This window comes from Rhinoraja longicauda, chromosome 18 (genome assembly GCF_053455715.1).
Source record: "Rhinoraja longicauda isolate Sanriku21f chromosome 18, sRhiLon1.1, whole genome shotgun sequence".
Lineage (NCBI taxonomy): Eukaryota > Metazoa > Chordata > Chondrichthyes > Rajiformes > Arhynchobatidae > Rhinoraja > Rhinoraja longicauda.
The window spans coordinates 27,065,691-27,087,182 of record NC_135970.1 but is presented as its reverse complement, the minus strand read 5'-3'; the positions used below and the strand labels follow the sequence as shown (position 1 = coordinate 27,087,182).

The 21,492-nt window shown below is 39.3% G+C and overlaps 1 protein-coding gene across 2 annotated transcripts in view; it reads right to left on the bottom strand.

Annotated features, from left to right (window-relative positions):
• The window catches only part of LOC144602344 (uncharacterized), a 110,151-nt gene that overhangs the window by 27,991 nt on the left and 60,668 nt on the right, over positions 1–21,492 (bottom strand). For both annotated transcript variants that reach the window (XM_078415376.1, XM_078415377.1), the window contains exons 8-12: positions 20,936–20,984; positions 19,639–19,759; positions 9,120–9,214; positions 5,081–5,146; positions 1,685–1,784 (exon numbers count right to left, since the gene is read on the bottom strand). In XM_078415376.1, coding sequence (XP_078271502.1) covers positions 1,685–1,784; positions 5,081–5,146; positions 9,120–9,214; positions 19,639–19,759; positions 20,936–20,984 — 431 coding nt within the window. The remainder of the gene's footprint in view (positions 1–1,684; positions 1,785–5,080; positions 5,147–9,119; positions 9,215–19,638; positions 19,760–20,935; positions 20,985–21,492) is intronic.

The following is a 21,492-nucleotide window of genomic DNA, read 5'->3' as shown; positions in this document are numbered from 1 at the left end:
TTACACGCCAAAGGTATGAACACTGAACTCTCCTATTGTAGGTAACTTACCAACTATGCACCCCTCCTCCACCTCTTCCCTGTTGCCTACTTGGAGGCACACCCATTTCTTCCACTAATCCACCCTCCCTTTCCCCTGTCCCTTTCCACCTCTATCTCTTCCTCCGACTTCTCATTTCATGCCTCTTCCCTCCTTATCTCACCACCTTTTTTCTTCTTCCCATCTCTAACCTTTGTCCATCCATCTGCCAATCAAAACTCCCCTTGCCTGGCTTTGCTCGCCTCCACCTCTCTTCTAGCATTCTCCCGCAACTACAATCCATCTGGAGAAGGGTCCAGACCCAAAATGTCTCCTGTCCATGTTCCCCAGAGATACTGCCCGACCCGCTGAATTACCCAAGCAATTCTGTTTTTAAAAGTAAAATGCATTTGTAACAATGTACTGTAGATGAATAGACAAATAAGGTTGAATAGGCTTGACTCAATGTCCATCTTAGAGACATGGTTGCTTGATCACTAAGGTATGGAATTAAATATTGCAGGGGGTTTGTTATTTAGAAAGGATAAACAAAAAGGAAATAAAGGAATATAGCGTAAATAATAAAAATATGATATATGTAAGGGAGAAATTATTGTGACCAATAAAAACAAGAAATAGAATTACTATGGATAAAGTTAGCAAATAGCAAGGAACAAGAAGTTTTGAGTGCTTCACAAAGCCTTTGAAAAGCAGGAACAAAGTGGAAAGAGATTTAATTAAGTAATAAGAAATCTTGTAGCGAACATATATAACAATCATGGGGGACTGGAAAATTCATGCAGACTGAGAAAATTAAATTGACAAAGTAACTTGATCGAACTTTCACCTTCTGATTAGTTAAAAATGTATTATTCATTACTTTAAATTTATTTCTTCCAATGCAAGCTCTTGCAATAAGTATCTTCTTGTCCTTTTAAGAAAAGGTTGAATTTAGCTGCAAAGTTACCTACACTACTGCTCAATGTTTCTTTTTCATTGCTCAATTTGTCATTCTTTACTTAATTTTAGTTTAGAGATACAGCATGGAAACGGATCCTTTGGCCCACAGACTCCACGCCGACCATCGATCATCCATTCACAGTAGTTCTATGTTTTCCTATTTTCATATCCACTTCCTACACGGTAGGGGCAATTAACTTACAAACTTGGATGTGGGAGGAAATTGGAGCACCCAGAGGAAGCCCATGCAGTCACAGGGAGAATGCAAATTCCACATAGACAAGACCCAAGGTCAGGATTAAACCTGGATCTCTGGTGCTATGAGACAGTAACTCTACCTGCTGCACCACAATGATCACAACAGTTTTTTCTCCTCTTTGAAGCAAACACAGGAAGAGGGGACATTATATTGTTCTACATTACTCCCTCTAGCATTAATGAAAATAAATGCACAGTGGTATTGATTGTTCCAGGAAACAGGTTAACTCTTAAATATTTTCGTGCATTCATTTTCTTGCACTCCAATGAGCTAAGTCTTGCAAGACTGGAAGAATCATAGAAAGTACTTTTGTTAGAAAAAATCTGTGCAGCCAGAATCTATGAATCTAATAATTGATTCAATTTATTTCTGGCATGCAGGTCCTTTAATTCAATTTAAAGTTCTTTATGAGAAAACATCAATAAAAAAAAACAGCAATCATCTTACTTTTGTGCAGTTTCATGATGGTGTATGCCATAGCAGTAATGACTTTCTCCCCATCCAGAATGTAAATATCCCATAACCGCAGCGTGAGTATAAATGGTGTCTGTTTGATAATTAAACAAATTTATCAAAATAACCTCAAATATGACCATATAATAGCGAGACACAATCACTCAGACTGGAGGGTTAGGCAAGCTATTCAGTTCAAAACTTTTATTAATGAGAGAGAAAATGATAGGTCATCATATGCAGAACATGTATTCATCTGTATGAAGACTTCAGACTGGCATGTTATTTTAATGTAATGCATTTGAATCACCATCACAACTGAACATTAAACTTAATCCTAAATTTGACACAAAAACCTCGAGTAACTCAGCGGGACAGGCAGCATCTCTGGAGACCCTTCTTCTCAACCCAAAACGTCACCCATTCCTTCTCTCCAGAGTTGCTGCCTGTCCCGCTGAGTTACTCCAGTTTTTTGTGTCCATCTTCTGTTTAAACCAGCATCTGCAGTTCTTTCTTACACATTAAATTTAATCCTATCACACAAACAAGTTTGTTGTGATCTTTTATGACCCCTTGACACCCTATTCAGTTTAGCAAATGTGCTCAATAATTTTTTCAAAATATGTCCCTTTGCCAGCTTTTTTGTACAATTCTGTTCACAAAATTTGATTTATTGAAATGATACCTTGTGGCTCTTGTTTTAATAAAAATTTGAAATGTAACACAATATAAAGATCCATAGATCTTAAAATTAGTAAACAAGTTAAATTGCCGTACATGTGGACTAATAATTATCCACAAATAATTTATATAACAGCAGTAAACTAGATTTATGATAACATAATCTTAACAGAAGTTCTTAGCTCCCAATATTATTTCCTTTCATCCTGAAAAGAGGTGGTCCATTGTATTAAATGCTTTCCAGGATTGGACAAAGTGTGTCAGTACAAAATGTCTAAGACAGCAAACGGACATAACATGATTTGGAAATAATGAGCTAGAAGGTTTTTTGTGTAACTAAATGTAATGGGTCCTTTGCGAACAGGTCACCTGGTTTTGCAAAATTATTCTGGATCTTTATCCCCATGTTTCATGTTAAGTGATACCAAAGTGTGCAATGCGTGCTTTGATGACATCTCAGCAACATTTATTTTCTACCAGTGATTAATGAAACTGCCTAACACCTAATCACCACCTTTTTTATTATTTTATATTCACTAATCTGCCATCAACCCTTCCACCATCTACCCACCATCATTTGATAGCTCTTGCACATCCCCTTCCTCTCGCCTCTTTCTGCAGGTTATCTCCTCTGTATTCAATCAGTCTGAAGAAGGGTCCTGACCAGAAACATTGCCCATCCAGTTTCCTCCACTGATGCTGCTTGACTCGACTGTTGAGCTCTTCAAGTCCATAGAGCTCAGAGGGCCATCGGAACACAGCTACCAGACTTGGAGGGCATCTACAACACACGATGCCTCAGAAAAGCCACCAGCATCCACAAAGACTCTTCACACCCCTGCAACAGTCTGTTCGAACTCCTTCCATCGGGCAGACGATACAAGGCCTTCTATGCCCGCACCTCCAGACTCAGGAACAGCTTCATCCCCAGGGCCATAGCTGCTATGAACCGGTCCTGCTGAGCCGGATGGCCACAACGCATAGATCAACTTGCACTTTACCCTGTCCAAAACTGTTACAACTGTTCGTTTCGTTGGGTTGCTGCTGTCTAAATTACCTAAATTAGTGCATCGTATGGGAGGCGCATTCCCAATCTCGTTGTACCCCTGGGTACAATGACAATAAAGATATATTGTATTGTATTGTATTGTATTGTATTGTAGTTTCTTTTGAACACCTGTTCTCCATCATTGAAACATGTATCTTATTGCTGATGTACCTTCCTCCATGCTTTTTCCCAGCTTAGACTCTCTCAAAGACCCCCTATATTTGTGGCTGATGTGACTTCACTTGTGAGAGGGTGAGACTAGTAGAAAAAACTAATTTAATGAAAGGCCATTGTGTACATTTTCACAAGTGAAGCATAAGACATTTGCTCATTTCTGCCTGGCATTGTGCAGGCCAGGATGTCAAAAACAAGCTGTTCTATCGGGTGAATATCATTGGTGATGCTTTACAGAATAACTAGCAAATTATATGTATATTTAGGCCCATTCAACATAGGGACATAGAAAACTAATATAGTCATAATATAGTAATTTTGAAGAGATGAAATGTTACATTTTGTTATCTAGCATAATTGGCTATTTTGTGCCTTAACAGTATTCAGAGACCTGTTTCCACCACCTTTTGAGGGAGAATTCCAAAGATTCACAACCATCAGTGAGAAAGATGTTTGCCTCAGTCTTAAATGGCAACTATTTATTTTTAAGTGACCCCTAGTTCTAGTTTCTGCCAAAAGAAGAAACACCCTCTTTTCATCCATCCTGTCAACACCCCTCAGGGCGTTACTTGTTTCAGTTCAGAGTCAAGAGGGTTTAATTGTCATGTGTACCAACAATGGAACTATGCCATTTTTACTTGCAGCAGCATAACAGACCTATAAGTGCATTACACACAGATAATATATACGTTTAAAAAAATCAATAACTTAACAACCAAAATATTAGTCCAAAAACCCTTGGTCTGCGTAATCTTCTCATTTTTCCAAACTCTAGCTACAGGTATAGCCGGTCCAATTTTTCCTCATAACGCAACTTATCCATTCCAGGCATCAGTCCAGGCAGCTTTTCGAAACTGCTTTTAATACATTTGTATTGTTCCTTAAATAAGGAGACCAATGCTGAACACAGTATTCCAGGTGTGGTTTCACCGATGTCCCATATAATCCAAATATTAAATTAATGAATTTGTCAAACTTTAGGAAGGTTACAGGATTAGTTTAGTTTAGAGATACATCGTGGAAACAGGCCCTTCAGCCCACTGAGTCCATGTCGACCAATGATCACCTGTACACTAGTTCTATCCTACACACTAGGGACAATTTACAGAAGCCAATTAACCTACAACCTGGACTTCTTTTGGAATATGGGAGATAACCAGAGCACCCGGAGAAAACCCAGGCAGTCACAGGGAGAATGTACAAACTCCGTACATACACCCCATGTAGTCAGGATCGAACCCGGGTCTCTGGTGCTGTAAGGCAGGAGCTCTACCAGTATGCCACTGTGGCGCCCTATGCGCCAAGTCAAGTATTTACAAGTGCTTTCATTCAAACACATTCATGCACAAAGGAAGGTAAATCTCCTACATTTCCAGTTTAAAGTTTAATTAAGGATTAATCTCTAAGTGGTTTCAATCTGCTCTGGTCCTTATATTAACTTCCTCTGAAACATTATTCCATAATCATGATGTAAAATATTCACTTACTCTTTCTATAAAGCACTGCAGGAACCACTTGGTGGTGTATATTCCTGTAGACATCTGCTCTTTGTCCTGTAATGTAAAATTCACAAACATAAACTGAAATATCTGCTATTCTATGATATACCAATCAGAAAGCAGACAAAAGCGCTCTATAGACAAATCTTTCTTTTATTTTAGAAGAATTGAAAAATTACAAATAACATGAGGAAATCAATGTCTTTATAATGAAAACACCACTATGATTTGTACATCTATAGATCCATGATGGTAAAATGCATCCCAATGATAAATTTAACACGTATAAATTTGTTTCTAAATACATTCATTTGAACAATGTAGAATTAAATGTATTTCTTTTTCAAAAAGTATATAATGAATTGGAATTAAGTGAAGCTGCAATAGATCATACAAAAACAAACTGCAAGAACGACTCAGTGGGTCAGGTAGCATCTGTGGAGGGAAGTACACTAACAGCAATTGGGGTCAGAGCCCTTCTTCAAGACCGGAGCAGATGGCAGAAAGGTGGAAGAAAGAAGTAAGGAGAAGGGGTGGGGCAAGAGCGAGCAGGTGATGCTTGAATCCAGGTGAGGACCACTTGATTGACAGAAGAGTCAGGTGAGGGAGCAAATGGCAGAAATAGTCACAAATGCTGGAAGTAAGAAGTGGAGAAGACCTTCACTTGACCTTCTTTGAAATCTGATAAGAAAGGAAGGCGTGGAGTGAAGTGATGAGCCAGAGGGAGTGATGGTGGGAACAAGAATTGGGGAAAGGGGAGGAGAGGGAAATAAAGAACCAGGAAGGGGTAGGGATGGGAAGTGAGCAGAAGGAGGAGGTGGAGGACGATGACGGGAAAGGAATAGGGTGTCAGGGGGCAGGGAGAGAGGAAAGATAGGTGTGCCTGAGAGGACTTGGGTAGATCAGAAGGAGAGAGAAGGACCTCGTTGCAATCTATCAACCATCCCTCCCTCTGGTTCTACTTTTCACCTTTCCAATCAGATTCCACATCGAGAGCCATTTGTCTTCACCACTTATCACCTCCAGCCTTTGAGTTATCTCCTGCCTTCTCCCCCACTTGACTCATCTTCCTATCAGCACCTTCTTACCTACATCCACTTATCACTTGCTAGCTCTTGCCCCACTGTTCCCCTGCACCTCTTTCTACCAGCTATCTTCCTTATAGTCTTGAAGCAGGGTTCTACCCAAAGAAGTTGTCGGTCTGTTTCCCTCCACAGATGCTTCCTGACCCACTGAGCCTCTCCAGCAGTTTTTTCTTTGCTCAAGATGCCAGTATCTGCTGTCTTTGGTGTCTCAAACGGCGTACAAAACTTATTTTTTTAAAATTATGATAAACTACACAATGATTAGAGGCCAAGGCAGTTCAATGTTCAGTATCACCTTGGCAATTTTTTAATTGATTTCCAATACACTGAATAATCTGTGGGTTGAAAACAATTATGAATACTCGTGGACTGATAACTAAAATACCCCTACTTGTTCACCATGACTCCATTGGGAAAATAAACTGTCACTCTTATTCTATTCCAACACCATCTAGATTTTTCAGGATTGTCTTGCCCATATTGCTCACAGAAAAACAACTTATTTTCTTTAAATGCAGATTTAACTTTGAGAAAGCAACTATTCGTATCTAGAGTAAAGGAGTTGCACAGCTCTTTTGATCCTCCAGGACAAGTATAAATGCCTGGATCTTATCAAGTTGCAACCATGTCATAATCAAGCCAACAGTCTATTTTTACACTAATCCTTCCCGTTGACCTATGACCCTGTGTGTTATTAAGTTTCAAATTGGCAACCAAATACAGCAATGTATGTGTTTACAGACTACCCCTTACATCGTGCCACTCAATAATATATTGAAGTACAGTAGTAAGACTTTTACTTTTCTAATATTCCAAATAGAAGAAGTTAAAATTCTGAAGTGAGGAAAGGCCAACTTTGATAGTATTAAACAGAAACTTCCTAAATTTGAATGGAGTAGGGGGCAAAGGAATATCTGGAAAGTGGGATGCTTTTAAAAGTGTGGTGATCAGAGTTCAGGACATGCATGTTCTGGTTAGGGTGAAGGATAAGGCAGGTGGGAGTAAGGAAGCTTGGATGACAAGAGAAATTGCTCTGCTCAGGAAAATGAAGGAGTCACGGAACAGGTATAGGCAACTGGGATCAAATGTATCCCTGGAGGGGTTTGGGGAACTGAAGAGCATACTTAAGAAGCAAATCTGGAGGGTAAATAAGGGGCAGGTGATCATAGTAAGGAGAATTCAAAGTGATTTTATTATTACATTAAGGGAACGAAGAAACTAGAGGGGAAATAGGGCCCCTGAGAAATCAAAGCGGTCATCACTGTGTGGAGGTGCAGGAGATGGGCAAAGTTCTCAATGAGTATTTCTTCTCTATTTTTAGCATGGAGAAAGACATGAAGACTGGGGGCCTTGGGACAGTTCATGGAGATGTCTTGAGGACAGTCCACATTAGGGTCAAGGAGATGTTGGACATCCTCAGGCTTCGGAAGGCAGATAAATCTCCCGGACCTGATCAGATGTATCCAAAAATATCATGGGACACGAGAGAAGAAACTGCACGAGCTGTGGATTAGATATATGAATCATTATTAGACACAGTGAGATGCCAGAAGACTGGAGGGTGGCTAATATTATGCCTCTATTTAAGAAAGGCTGCAAGAAAAAGTCTGGGAACTATAGACAAGTGAGTTTAACATCTGTGGTGGGCAAGTTACTGATGTATAAGGTATATATACATTTGGATAAACAGGGGCTTATTAGGAATAGTCAGCATGATTTTGTACACGGGCGATTGTATCTTATGAATCTGACTGTGGTTTTTGAAGAAGAAACCCAAAAAGGTTGATGAAGGCAAAGCCGTAGACATTGTCAAAAGGCTGCTCTGGCAGGTTAGATTGCACGGGATCAAGAGAGAGGTTGCTGACTGGATAAAGAATTGGCTTCATGGAAGGAAGCAGAGGAAATTTGTTTTTTGGACTCGAGACCTGTGACTCCTGGCGAGTCTCAGGGATTAGAGTTGGGCCCGTTACTGTTTGAGGTTTATATCAACGAATTGAATGAGAATGTACATGGCAGGATGAGTAAGTTTGCAGATGACACCAAGAAAGGATCTCCAGGCGGGTATGATGCAGCACAATAGCAAATGATTCAAGACCCTGGAGGCCAGGTGCCAAAGCCACAAAATGATCAAATGCAACAGTCAATCCAACAGCTGGAGACAACTTCACCTGTGGAAGCTGTGAAGGGGTTTGTCTGTCAAGGCTCGGCCAAGTCAGCCACAGCAGGAAATGCAACCAAAGAAAAACTCCCCTCTCCAAACAGGACAAAATCAAAGCCGCACTATCATCTCTTGCAGATATATGGATAACAACGACAAAACAACACTAAAGTGTGGTATCGTAGATAGCAAAGATGGGTATTAAAAATTACAGCAGGATCTTGATTAGCGGGGCAAGTGGGCTGAGGAATGGATAATGGAGTTTAATGCAGATAAATGCAAGGTGTTGCTTTTTGGGAAATCAAAACAGCAGGACCTTCACAGCAAATTGGCAGGGCACTGGGGAGTGTTGTAGAGTAGAAGTGTCTAGGAGGGCAGGTACATTGTTCATTGAAAGTAGTGGCACAAGTAGATAGGGTAGTCAAGAAGGCTTTCGGTACATTGGTCTTCATTGTCAGGATATTGAGATAAGAAGTTGAGACGTTATGTTACTGTTGTCCAACACTTTGGTGAGGCCGCATTTGGAGTACTGTGTTCGATATTTGTCACACTGCTATAGGAAGGGATGTTGTTAAACTGGAAAGAGTACAGAGATGGGACATGGATGGGACTTTATTCCTTGAAGTGCAGGAGGCTGGTTACTTAATGCTGAACTTCGTTTGGCACCAATATATCCAGATGCAGATTGAAAAGGAAAAATGATAAACATATATAAAGTATAGGAATGAACCAAGAGACAATGCATTTTTGTACAAATTCCATAAATATAAATAGATCCTCTTACCAAATGTTTTTTGAGCTTTGGCATAAGTTTGCTTAAGATCTGATCATGGTGTCCCTGAAATCTTTGGAGCTTTGGAAATCCAGGAATAAAAAATCCTGTAAAAATATAATAGTTAAACAAATTAGGCTTTCTTTAAAGTTAAGAAGTCAAGAAGGTACTACGTTGCATTCCATTTATAAATTCAACTGTACTCCTTCCCGATTCTGCTCACCTGAGCAAGAACAATCCTGATCCTACATCTCACCCAACCCCCTTCCAAACAGTATACTCTACTGTCCTTCGCTATTTACCAAGAGCTCCTGATGGCAAGGCCCATTATCTGTTTTATGAAATGGGCAAGTTCCTGGCAGAGGCATGCATCAACAGCTGCTCCACATATTTTGTATGAGCCACTTTGACTTTATTTCAGTCATACCCTGGCACTCCTAGTTCAGGCACATACAGAGCCCAAACTCAATTTCCACATATTACAAATTCACACTCTAATCAAAGTTCAGCCCAGTAAACGTTTACAACATAAGTATATAAACTGGAAAATCTCTAAGAACTGCTGTATAATTAAGGACCAGAAATTATTATTCCTTGGGTTGTTTGGTTTATTTCGACAGTCAAGGGAATAATTTAATGCATCCAGTTTAACCTCTATTTGTTGCTCATAGGTTGCTTCAAGATAAACTTGAGTATCATGAAAAGCATCAAGATAATTAAATTTACATTTTTGATTACTCCTAAAAAGAAACATTCGGTAAATATTATTCTGGATAATCACCCCCCTCCATCTCAACTAACAGAAAATAAAAATTGGATTATGTTCAAATGAAATGTATATTATGAAGTAAATGTGGAAGTTTGAGCAAACATTCGGCCTTGCTTCACATGAGCCTGCATTTCAGCATGTAAGAGAAAATGTAAAAGTTGTCTGGATAATGCAAGTCTTCTTTTGAGTGTTAGTTTCAATATAGTCATTGTACAGACCCTTAACACAGATGTATTGTAAGGCCCTTACACTGTTACATAGATGTATTGGAATGTTACTCTAAAATAAAGTATCTTGATTGCATTTTATTATGGTTAGAAAATACATTTTACCCAACACGCAAAGAACATTTCTCGTCTATTTTTCAGCCTGGTTGGAAAGGGAAAAAATACTGTCATTGATTGTAAACCATTCAGGGAATTATTGCTGAGGTTAATATTATTTAAAATATCAATACAAAATGGTTCAATGGTACTTTATTGTCAGAGCTCAGAGGGCCATCGGAACACAGCTACCAGACTTGGAGGGCATCTACAACACACGATGCCTCAGAAAAGCCACCAGCATCCACAAAGACTCTTCACACCCCTGCAACAGTCTGTTCGAACTCCTTCCATCGGGCAGACGATACAAGGCCTTCTACGCCCGCACCTCCAGACTCAGGAACAGCTTCATCCCCAGGGCCATAGCTGCTATGAACCGGTCCTGCTGAGCCGGATGGTCACAACGCATAGATCAACTTGCACTTTACCCTGTCTAAAACTGTTACATTTGTTTCGTTGGGTTGCTGTTGTCTAAATTACTTAAATTATTGCATCGTATGGGAGGCGCATTCCCAATCTCGTTGTACCCCTGGGTACAATGACAATAAAGATATATTGTATTGTATTGTATTGTACGTGTACTGAGTACAGTGAAATTCATTTTTGTATACAGTTCGGTACAAATATCACTATACATGCATTTATATTTATATGAATAATATTTATATGATTTCCCCCCACAGTTTATTCAAGTACATTGTCAGCAATTCAGGATAACAAAAGCTGAAAAACCTAAAAAAAAAAATTAAAACTTTGCCGAGCCCCTGGTATAAAAAGCCGAGTCATTTAACATTTACCTCTTTCATCAGTATGGATAAATTTAATGGCTTGTTTTACAGCAACTCAAGATAATATCATGCTGCTGTTTAATAGTAATTTCCTTTAGATGTGTCCTTAACTTTAATGGCCAAGATTGTAGCTCTTTATTATCTAGATTTTATTGGCACGTTGCATACAACAGTCGAGACTTTCTCAGACCAAACTTTTACCTTTTTGATATTTCCTACACATGTCAATTGATGAAATGCTTATTTTACAGTTTATTGGTCTGCTTTTAAATAATTTCTTTGTTCTACGTTATCCCTTTGCAAAAATAGCAAATACCTAGTGAAGAATGGGAACAGTGAATGTTGGCACCAGTGTTGGAAAATAGGTCACTTCAAAGCAGGTCTTTTGACCTACGTTACTTGGTTATATCAACTCTACAGTGTAACTAAAATTGAGCCGCCTGCCTGATAAACATCTTTAAACAATTAATCATCCTATTTCCCCCCCCCCCCCAATCTTTCTTGGTTGAGCTTACATTAAATCAAAATATATTCTAGTTATGAAAGAAATTATCAACAAAATCTTCCAGGATAGCAGTTAACAAATAACTGCAAAAATTTAAGGAAACATGGAACACCTGGACCAATGTATCCATTTCCACACTGTATGACTATGACTCTGCACACAATGGTAGTTTTGTAAAACAAGTGGATGACTAGTTAAAGAAAGAGCATTCATTGCTATTTGGTTGTTCACTCTTTTAAACATGGCCATTTAAAATTTTAATGTCTTACTTCTACCAAATCTTTATATTTAATTTTGATTCTGTTTATACCATGTATATTCTCCAACATCTCCCCTTTTGGATAACCCATGCTTTGGCTACCATACATGTTTGGTTTTCTGTCATGTCTTAAATTTAGCTCTCTTTGTTTTAAATTTCTGTGCTTAAAATCATGGAACAAAGGGAGGCCATTTTTCAGGTCTCTTAAGCTTATGACAGCTCTAAGCAGAACAACCCTATAATTATTCTCTCTCAAGAGCCTTTTGAAAACCACGATTGAACTAGTTTCCAACATTCCTGCAGGCAGAGAGTTCAAAGTCATAATTACTTTGTTCATCCCCAGCACCTTTTGCTTCAGATTTTAAATCTCTGCTCCCTGAACCTTGAAGCACCTGATAATAGGAAGTTTCTCTCTATTTGATTAATCTAAATCAGTCATGGTCCAATATGTTGCTATCAAATCTCCTCTTAATTTTCATTGCTTCAAATAGAGCAAGTGCCACATTTCCATTAATAGCTTACAGCTGAAATCCCTCTTTCCTGGACCTTTTCTGGTAAATCTTAAAATTAGGTGATCAGAATTAGATTCAGTGCCACAAGTAAGACTAAACCAACTTCTTATTCAGGTTCAACACTCCTGTTTTTGAATCATATCTCTATTAATGAATATCAAGATCCAATGCATTGTATTAAACACTTTCTCAATATGCCTTGTGTTTTCAAGGATTTAAAGACATATACACTCAGATCCCTCTGTACCTGCACATCCATTTGAACTGTGCCATTTAGTCTATATTGATATTTTCTCTCCAGATTCTTTTCACCAAAATGTATTACTTCTCGGTATTAAATATTCATCACCCCATTTATATACACATTTTGCTAATGTACCTATGCTTTTTTGCAGAAAATCTATAATTATTTGTTTACTAGAAAGATAAATGTATTACTTCTCAATATTAAATATTCATCATCCCATTTATATACACATTTTGCTAATGTGCCTATACTTTTTTTGCAGTAAATTATTTGTTTACTAGAAAGATGCTTGGATTAGGATGTGTTAGGTACAAGGAGAGATTAGGCAGACTTAGATTGTTTTCCCTGCAACTCCAGAAGATGAGGGAGACCCAATAGAAGTACATAAAATTATGAGAAACATTGATAGGATAGACAGTCAGAATCTTTCTCCCAGGATGGAAATATCAAATACCAGTGGGCATCGTTTTAAGGTAAATGGGCCAAAATTAAAAGGAGATGAACAGGCACTTTTTTTCCCCACACACAGAGGATGGCAAGTGCCTAGAAGGTGCTGCTGGGGGTGGTGATGAAATGAGAAATAATAGTAGCATTTAAGAGACTTTTAGATAGACACAACAATATGCAGAGAATGGGGAGATATGGATTATGTGCAGGCAGATAAGAGTTATTCTTGGTATAATTTTCAGCACTGACAATGAGGGCCGATGGGCCTGTTGCTGTGCTGTACTCTATGTGTGTTAATCCTACTCAATATTTACCATAATTTCAAGCAATATGACATCCACAAATTTTATTTTACACTCTCATGCCTAAACCATTGGCGTATTATTAAGACAACTAGTAGTCAAAAAACAATTCCTGGGGAATACCATTACATTTCATTTTTCCTTTTAATGTCATGTTGCTGTTCATGCCTTTTGGACTTATGGTTATATATCCTCATCATCTGCCATCTATCTTTCTCATTTATTCTACTGTCCTATTCAATTCATTCTTTTCCACTTACTATTCCAATCCTATTTCTTTTGTACCAGTCCAATGAGAATTTCACTCACTACTTTGCCTGCTTTTTTTGTCTTTAAATGGAAATTGTATGTGAACTGGAGCCAAAGTCATCATTTAAAAGCTTTAGCCTGACAAAGGAGAATGTTAAAGGGGTGGTCTCGGCCAGGACCAAAACCTAGACCGAAGAGGTAAAGTGGAAGTGTGGTCAAATGGTAAAAAAATAGGGTGTGAATATAATAGAATTAGGATAAAAAATTAGTATATCATATGCAGTTTGGAACATTAGAATGAGATGAAGGCTGAGTTACCAATATCATGGAGAGCAGAAGTCCAGGACCAGGAGCAATTTAAGGGAAAACAGTACAGTTTAAGGCATGTATTTCTTTATTCATGTATGGAATGTAATCACACTGCCACGGTCAACATTTATCTCCACTCCTAAGCCGTCTTTGGAAGACAGTAATAACCGTTGCAGTCAACTTTGTAAAAATACTTCCTCAGGTAGAAAGTTCTCAATTTTAAATCAGGTTGGACAAACGTGGACTGTTTTCTCTGGTGTGTCACAGGCAGAGGGGAAACCTGATGGAAGTTATAAAATTATGAAAGGCATTGATAGTGTAGGTACTCAGTCTCAAATTTAATTGCTCTCTTCTAAATTTGGAAGACTAATAAAGTCTTAAGCCAAGTTGTCATGGTGGAACACAGACTGAATATCAGTAAATCAGCAAATGCTAGCATTGTAGTTGCAAATGCCAGCATTGTAATTGTATTGAAATAACTTGCTGAGAAGCATGGGTATTCTGGAGAACGGCTCAGCTTCACAGAAGTAGTGTTCTTAGGACCCCATCTCATTTATGCATTCAGTTGAATCTTGAGAGGAGGTCAAGATTGTTAATCCAATCAACCTACACTGGCTGATGGTCACAAATGCTTCTTCCGTATCCTTTGCGATTCACATCTTTTAGGTTGGGTATATTCATGAAGCCTCCACCTAATACTGGAGCAGCAGAAAAAAAATTCTTACTGTCTACCCTATTTGAGCCTCTCATAATATTATTTACTTCTATCTGAACTCCCCTCAGCCTCCACGCTCCAGCGAAAACAATCCAAGATTGTCCTACCCCTAACAGCTAATTGCTCCTAATCCAAGCAGAATTCTGATAATTCTCTTCTGCACCCTCTCCAAAAACTCCAGGTCCTTCCTGCAATGGGCGGCCAGAACTGCACACAATATTCCAAAGGTGGCATAACCAAAGTCCTATAAAGCAACATGATTCCTGAATCTTATATGCCCCAACCTACAATGCCCAAACCTTATATGCCCATGAATGATTTTAGTCTGCAAGCAAGAAAAAAGTGAAGCACTTAAATGCCATTGCGTCATACCCCCCATAACTTACCATCGTCCTTAGTTTCTGATAACCCAGTTCCCATTGTGTAGAAACATGACCATCAGGCTGCATGCAACAATTGACTAAACTAGGAATAATTGCGGCACTGTGGCGCAACAGTACAGTTGCTGCTTTATAGCGTCACAGACCCGGGTTCAATCCCGACAATGGGTGGTGTCTGTAAGGAGCTTGTACTGTCTCCCTGTGACCCCGTGGGTTTTCTCGGGGTGCTCCGTGTTTCCTCTCACATTCCAAAGACATGCAGGTTTATAGGTTAATTGGCTACAAACACTTGTCCCCAACACGTGTCGGATAGAACTAGTGTACGGGTAGGAAAATAACTGCAGATGCTGGTACAAATCGAAGGTATCACAAAATGCTGGAGTAACTCAGCGGGTCAGGCAGCATCTCAAGAGAGAAGGAATGAGTGACGTTTTGGGTCGAGACCCTTCTTCAGACTGATGTCAGGGGAGGGGGCGGGACAAAAAAAGGATGTAGTTGGAGCCATGAAGTTCTCCCACTTGAGAACTGGGAAGGGGGAGGGAAAAGAGAGGGACAGAGGAGCTATCTAAAGTTAGAGAAATCAATGTTCATACCACTGGGGTGTAAGCTGCCCAAGCGAAATATCAGATGCTGTTCCTCCAATTTGCGGTGGGCCTCAATATGACAATGTAGGAGGCCCATGACAGAAAGGTCAGACTGGGAGTGGGAGGGGGAGTTAAAGTGCTGAGCCACCGGGAGACTAGTGTATGGGTAATCATTGGTTGGCATGGAATTGGTGGACTGAAGGGCATGTTTCTACACTGTATTTCTAAACTAAACTAAACTCCGTAAGAATCAGCAGCTTCAAGTTTCTGGGTATGCGTATCTTCTAAGATCTGTCCTGGACGCAACACATTGATGCAATCACATAGAAAGCTCATCGATGCTACGAATTCTGTAGAAGATTGAGGTGGTTCGGTGTGTCGCAGAATACTCTATCAAACCTCTATTGGTGAATGGTAGAGGGCATATTAACTGGTTGCATCACAGGCTCATTCGACAACTTCTACACTGTTTAGAATTACAGTGCAGAAACAGGCCCTTCAGCCCACCAATTCTGTGTCGACCAATGATCAACCGTACACTAGTTCTATCCTACACAATAGGAACAAGTGTTTGTAGCCAATTAACCTACAAACCTGCATGTCTTTGGAATGTGAGAGAAAACACCTAGGAATGAAGGAGGCCGAAGAAAGTGGTATACATTGCCCAGTCCATCATGGGTACTTAACTCCCCAACATTGAAGGGATCTATGGGAGTCACTGCCTCAAAAGGTCAGGCAATATCATCATCGACCCATACCACCCTAGGCCACGCTCTCTACTAACTATTGGGAGTCATCGGGAGAAAGATACAGGAGCCTGAAAAACATAATCTCCCAGTTTAAGAATAGCTTCTTCCAGGCAATCATCAAGCTCTTGAATACTGCACACTAACCACAAATTCAACCACTATGATCTACTCTGGACTTTCTTTTTGTTGCATTACAGACTTTGGTTTTGAATTATTAAGGTCTGGTTACCTCGTATTATGATTTTATATTCCATATGGGACCATGTGTTGGGAAATGAGCCTGGGCAGGTGACTGATGTTTCAGTGGAAGCACAGTTTGGGGACTGTTCAAGGATAAAGGAGGTAATTTGTGCTTGGAGTCAGGAGATGTAGGCGAGGTACGAAATAAGTTATTTGCATCCCTCTTCACCACAGTCGACATGGAGGGTAGTGAGATTAGTGTGGAGAATACTATATGCAAGGGCATTTTGAGATTAAGAAGGAGGAGGTATTGATGGTTTTGAAGAGTATTAAGGTGAATAAATCCCCAGGTCCTGATAGGATCTATCCCGGGTTATTGAAAGGCAAGAGAGGAGATTGTGGAAGTTTTGACAAAGATCTTTGCATCTTCTCTAGCCACAGGCGAGGTTCCTGAGGACTGGAGCTTAGGTAGTGCTGTTCCTTTATTTAAGAAGGGAAATAGAGAGAATCCAGGGAATTATAGGCGGGTGACCCTCACATCAGTAGTAGGAAAGCTATTAGAACCACTGAAGCATAGAAAATAGGTGCAGGAGTAGGCCATTCGGCTCTTCGAGCCAGCACTGCCATTCAATATGATCATGGCTGAAAATCCAGAATCAGTACCCTGTTCCTGCTTTCTCTCCATATCCCTTGATTACATTAGCCCTAAGAGCTATATCTAACTCTCTCTTGAATGCATCCAGTGAATTGACCTCCACTGCCTTCTGTGGTGGAGAATTCGACAGAATCACAATTCTCTGGCTGAAATTTTTTTTTCTCATCTCAATCCTAAATGGCCTACCCCTTATTCTTAAACTGTGACCCCTGGTTCTGGATTCCCCCATAATGGGGAGCATTTTTCTCATGCCTAGCCTGTCCAATCCCTTAAGAATTTTAAATGTTTCTATAAGATCCCCTCTCATCCTTCTAAATTCCAGTGAATATAAGCCCAATATTGGAGAGGATGCTTCACAGGGTAGGAATGAAAGATGTTCCAGCAAGTATACTAGATGGTGTGCAGGAAAGAACTGTAGATGCTGGTTTAAATTGAAGGTAGACACAAAATGCTGGAGTAACTCAGCGGGACAGGCATCATCTCTGGAGAGAAGGAATGGATGACATTTCGGGTGAAGCCCCCTCTTCAGAACTAATCTTCTAATTAGATGGTGTTATTTAATATGGCTAACTTGGGTGTGGCCACTTGCCAAGAGGGGTAATTTGATGTAGGAAATTCTGAAAATTCTAAGAAAGATGAGCAGTTTTTTAATATGTTTAACCCACAAGATTACATACTGAGGAAGCATGAAGGGAAAAGAGGCTAGCATAGTGAAGGGAACTTAAGGATGTAAGGAGAATAAATAGATTTATCATGAGTTCAGATTCCATGGCACAGCTAGCTAAAGTTAAAATAAACATTTGGGAGTTGTAAACCAGGCTAAGGGCAATAAAGTTAACCTTGAAATAATGATTATGCACCCATTTATCAGACAAATAGGATGTATTTTAATTAATTAAGGGAAATGTTAAAGGTTACTCTAAGAGAAAGAAAACAAGGATAAATTATTTCAAAGAAACATTGATAACTAATTAATTATTTCAAAAATGTAATATCTGCATGTAGCTATTGAAACACGAAATATACAAGGTTGTGGGTGCTGTGAATCTTTGAAATACTTTGGCTTCTCTCAGAGTGTTTTCCAGTGCGTTCTGTCAAGGACTTGAATAAACATTTTTGTTTGAGAAACTCGCTGTTCTGCAAGATATTCTTTGTGTCTTTTCCTATCTGAGCCATAATTCCCTATCAGCTGCTTTCCGACAACGGCAGTCAGTTTACCAGCCAACACTTCAAAAACCTTGCTACATGCTGGGACTTTCGGCATATCACCAGCAGCCCCGAGTACCCACAGTCAAAGGGCTGGCTGAACGTGCTGTCAGGAGTGCCAAACAGCTGATGAAACGATCCCACTTCTGACACCATGTTGTTGGAATCAAACCCATACACAGGAGTAACAACTCATAGTATTATTGTAGCACAAGCGGAGGAAACATTACATGCTATCGTCTCCATAGTCAGCATCCAGTCTGCAGTGAGACAGTGTAAGGCAGCTTACATAGTCTAGGTAGGGATGAAGATCTGGACTGGATCACATGTGGAATGTGCAGTATGCATAATAAGTGAGATGATCTAATATGGTTATCTACAGAATCAGAATAGCACTGATGTAGAGGGAAGTCCATAACCCTCTAAGTGGCAACACAACTAGAAAGAAAGTGGTAAAGAGGGCATATGATGTGCTTGCTTTCATGGATCAGGGGATTCAGTATAAGCGTCAGGACGCAGCTTTATAGGACATTGGATAGGCTGCATTTGGTATATTACGTGCAGTTCCAATCACCAGGTAACTTGAAGGATGTGAAGGGTTCGGAAAGGGTGCAAAGAGATTTACCGGAATCATGCCTGGATTTGGGTGTACTAGCTACAGAGAGGTTGGACAGACTTAGATTGCTGTCCCTGGAATGCCAGAGGTTGCGGGGGAGTCCTGATAGAAGTATGTAAAAGTATGAAAGGCATAGATACAGCAGATAATCAGAACCTTTTTTTCCAAGGGTGGAAAAATCAAAGGGCATAGCTTTAAGGTGAGAAGGGCAAAGTTTAAAGGGGAAGTGTGGGGCAAGTTATTTTTTTACACAGAAGGTGATGAGTGCCTGGAACCCACAGCCACGGTGGTGGTTGAGGCAGATATGATTGTGGCATTTAAGAGACTTTTGGATAGGCATATGGATATGCAGGGAATGGAGGGATATGGATTATGTACAGGTAGATAACACTTGGTCTTGTCATCATGTTCGGCACAGACATTGTGGGCTGAAGGGCCTGTTCTTCTGCTGTACTGCTCTATGTTCTATTCCATTTAAAAAAGCTCCACTTCAACAATGGAGCAAAGTCACTGTACTCGACTGATTCAATAGTCTAGATTATGTAGTTAAATTCATAGAGTTCAAATCCACCCATCTGAATAATGTCTCTTATTCTGGCTCTAGAACCTTTAACGTTTGCAGCAATACTGTGATAAACAAATAAAAATCATGCATGTTTGCAGAATGTAATACTTGGACAGAAAGTTAGGATGTTGATAAACATTTACCATTCTTTCAGAATGTTGAGGTACTTACCATGCATTGCATGTTTCTGATCAGTCAGTAGTTGAGAAAGAGCCCAGAATGCATCTTCTTCATTCAAATACATCAGCAGAATGGCTGCAATCTGGCTCATTCCTTGACAATAGCTCACCTCCTTGAAGAGAAGCATGTTCAATTTAGGACAACAGTGTTAAATTACTGTTGGAAGTTTACACAGAAACAGTTTTTTCCCCCCAAGACAGCTTTTTGTTCTGCTTGTCAATTTCCAAAGTAACTTTGGTTATCCAGTTCCTGATTGAAATTGTATTACAGACGCTCCTCGACTTACAATGGGGTTACATTCCGATAAATACATCGTAAATCGAAAATATCGTAAGTCGAAAATGCATATCGCTAGCCCGGGAAAAGATCAAAATTCAAAATTCGAAGTACGGTTTCTACTGAATGTGTGTCGCTTTTGCGCCATCGTAAAGTCAAAATATCGTAAGTCGAAGCATCGTAAGTCGAGGAGCATCTGTATAATCAATTCAGCTCACGTACTACAATGGTGATTCCTAATTCATAAGTCATGTATATCCAACTCGCGTTAGGAAGACATGCATTATGGAAGAACTGCCTGTACCTGGAATTTGTGCATGCACCTTCCATCATCACTAAAGTGTGCAAAGGATGCTAGCCATGTCATTTTGAATATTAGTGCTATTGAGCGGGTATAGTTTTCTGAATTATTAGCACTTGCTTAACCATCATTGAATCCATGGATGCCATTGTAAGAAAAGTACTTGTGGAGCCCAACCATTGATGAAAGCCATTACACAGACTTGGAAAATTGATAACTAACTGTTTCAGAGAGAGCAGGTAGAGAGGAAGAGGTTGTTCTCTTTTTCTGCTACATCCACTGTACTCTACTCCATCAGACTGAAGAAAGGTCCCAACCCGAAAAATATTGTCTATCCATTTCCTCCACAGATGCTGCCTGACCTGCTGACTTCCTCCAGCAGTTTAATTTTTGCTGTGATTAAAATGTAATCCTTCCTTGCTTTTAACCCAAGGAAGGAAAATTTACTTTGTTCATATCCTAAAACAGGGAGAGCTAGATACGCAGTTTCAAATAATTTTTAAAAATTGATTATTAGTGGAATTAGTAATTGTTAAAAAACCTATCATATATTTGGTTGCAACATTAATCCCACATATCCCACAAATACAAGATTCAAATTTGCAAAATAGGAACACCTTTATACTCAAAATAAGCTTTCTAACATTGTATTATTTGTGTCATAGTTATCACAGATTATTGCACTCTATTTGTAATTTGTAATTTTCTTACCGTGTTGTACACAGAATAGGCAGTGAGTACATGAAATAAAGCTTGCTGTCTGTTTAAAGAGAATTAACTATAATTAGGAATGATGCAATTTAAATACCACGCTTGAACAACATTAGGTTAAAATTTGACTATTACATTATAAGATCGCTGTATGAGTAAATACCATTGCAAAGCAGACTCTCCCTTTTAATTTGGCAAAAGCAGTCACTATTACTCAGAAAGTGTGACTGGAAATTAAACAAAAATTAACAATAGTACAGTATGCATATTGTTCTTAAGTAATGGAACTGGCACGTTGTTTGAGCATATTAAATAAGGTATTTGGATGTAAATAGTACACTTCTTACATGCCTTGAATTCCTGAAACTTCCTGAGATCATAGGAAGAAGTCAGTACAAAGCAATGCCTAACCGTTTTTTTTACAGATTTTGTTCAAATGTATTCTATTGCCTACGCAACAGAAATTTACCCAGCATTAACCAGTATAACTCAAAATTTTTGATAGATTCTTACTTTTAACGTGACACAACTCATTGCAGGGGACAGTAAGAAGCAAT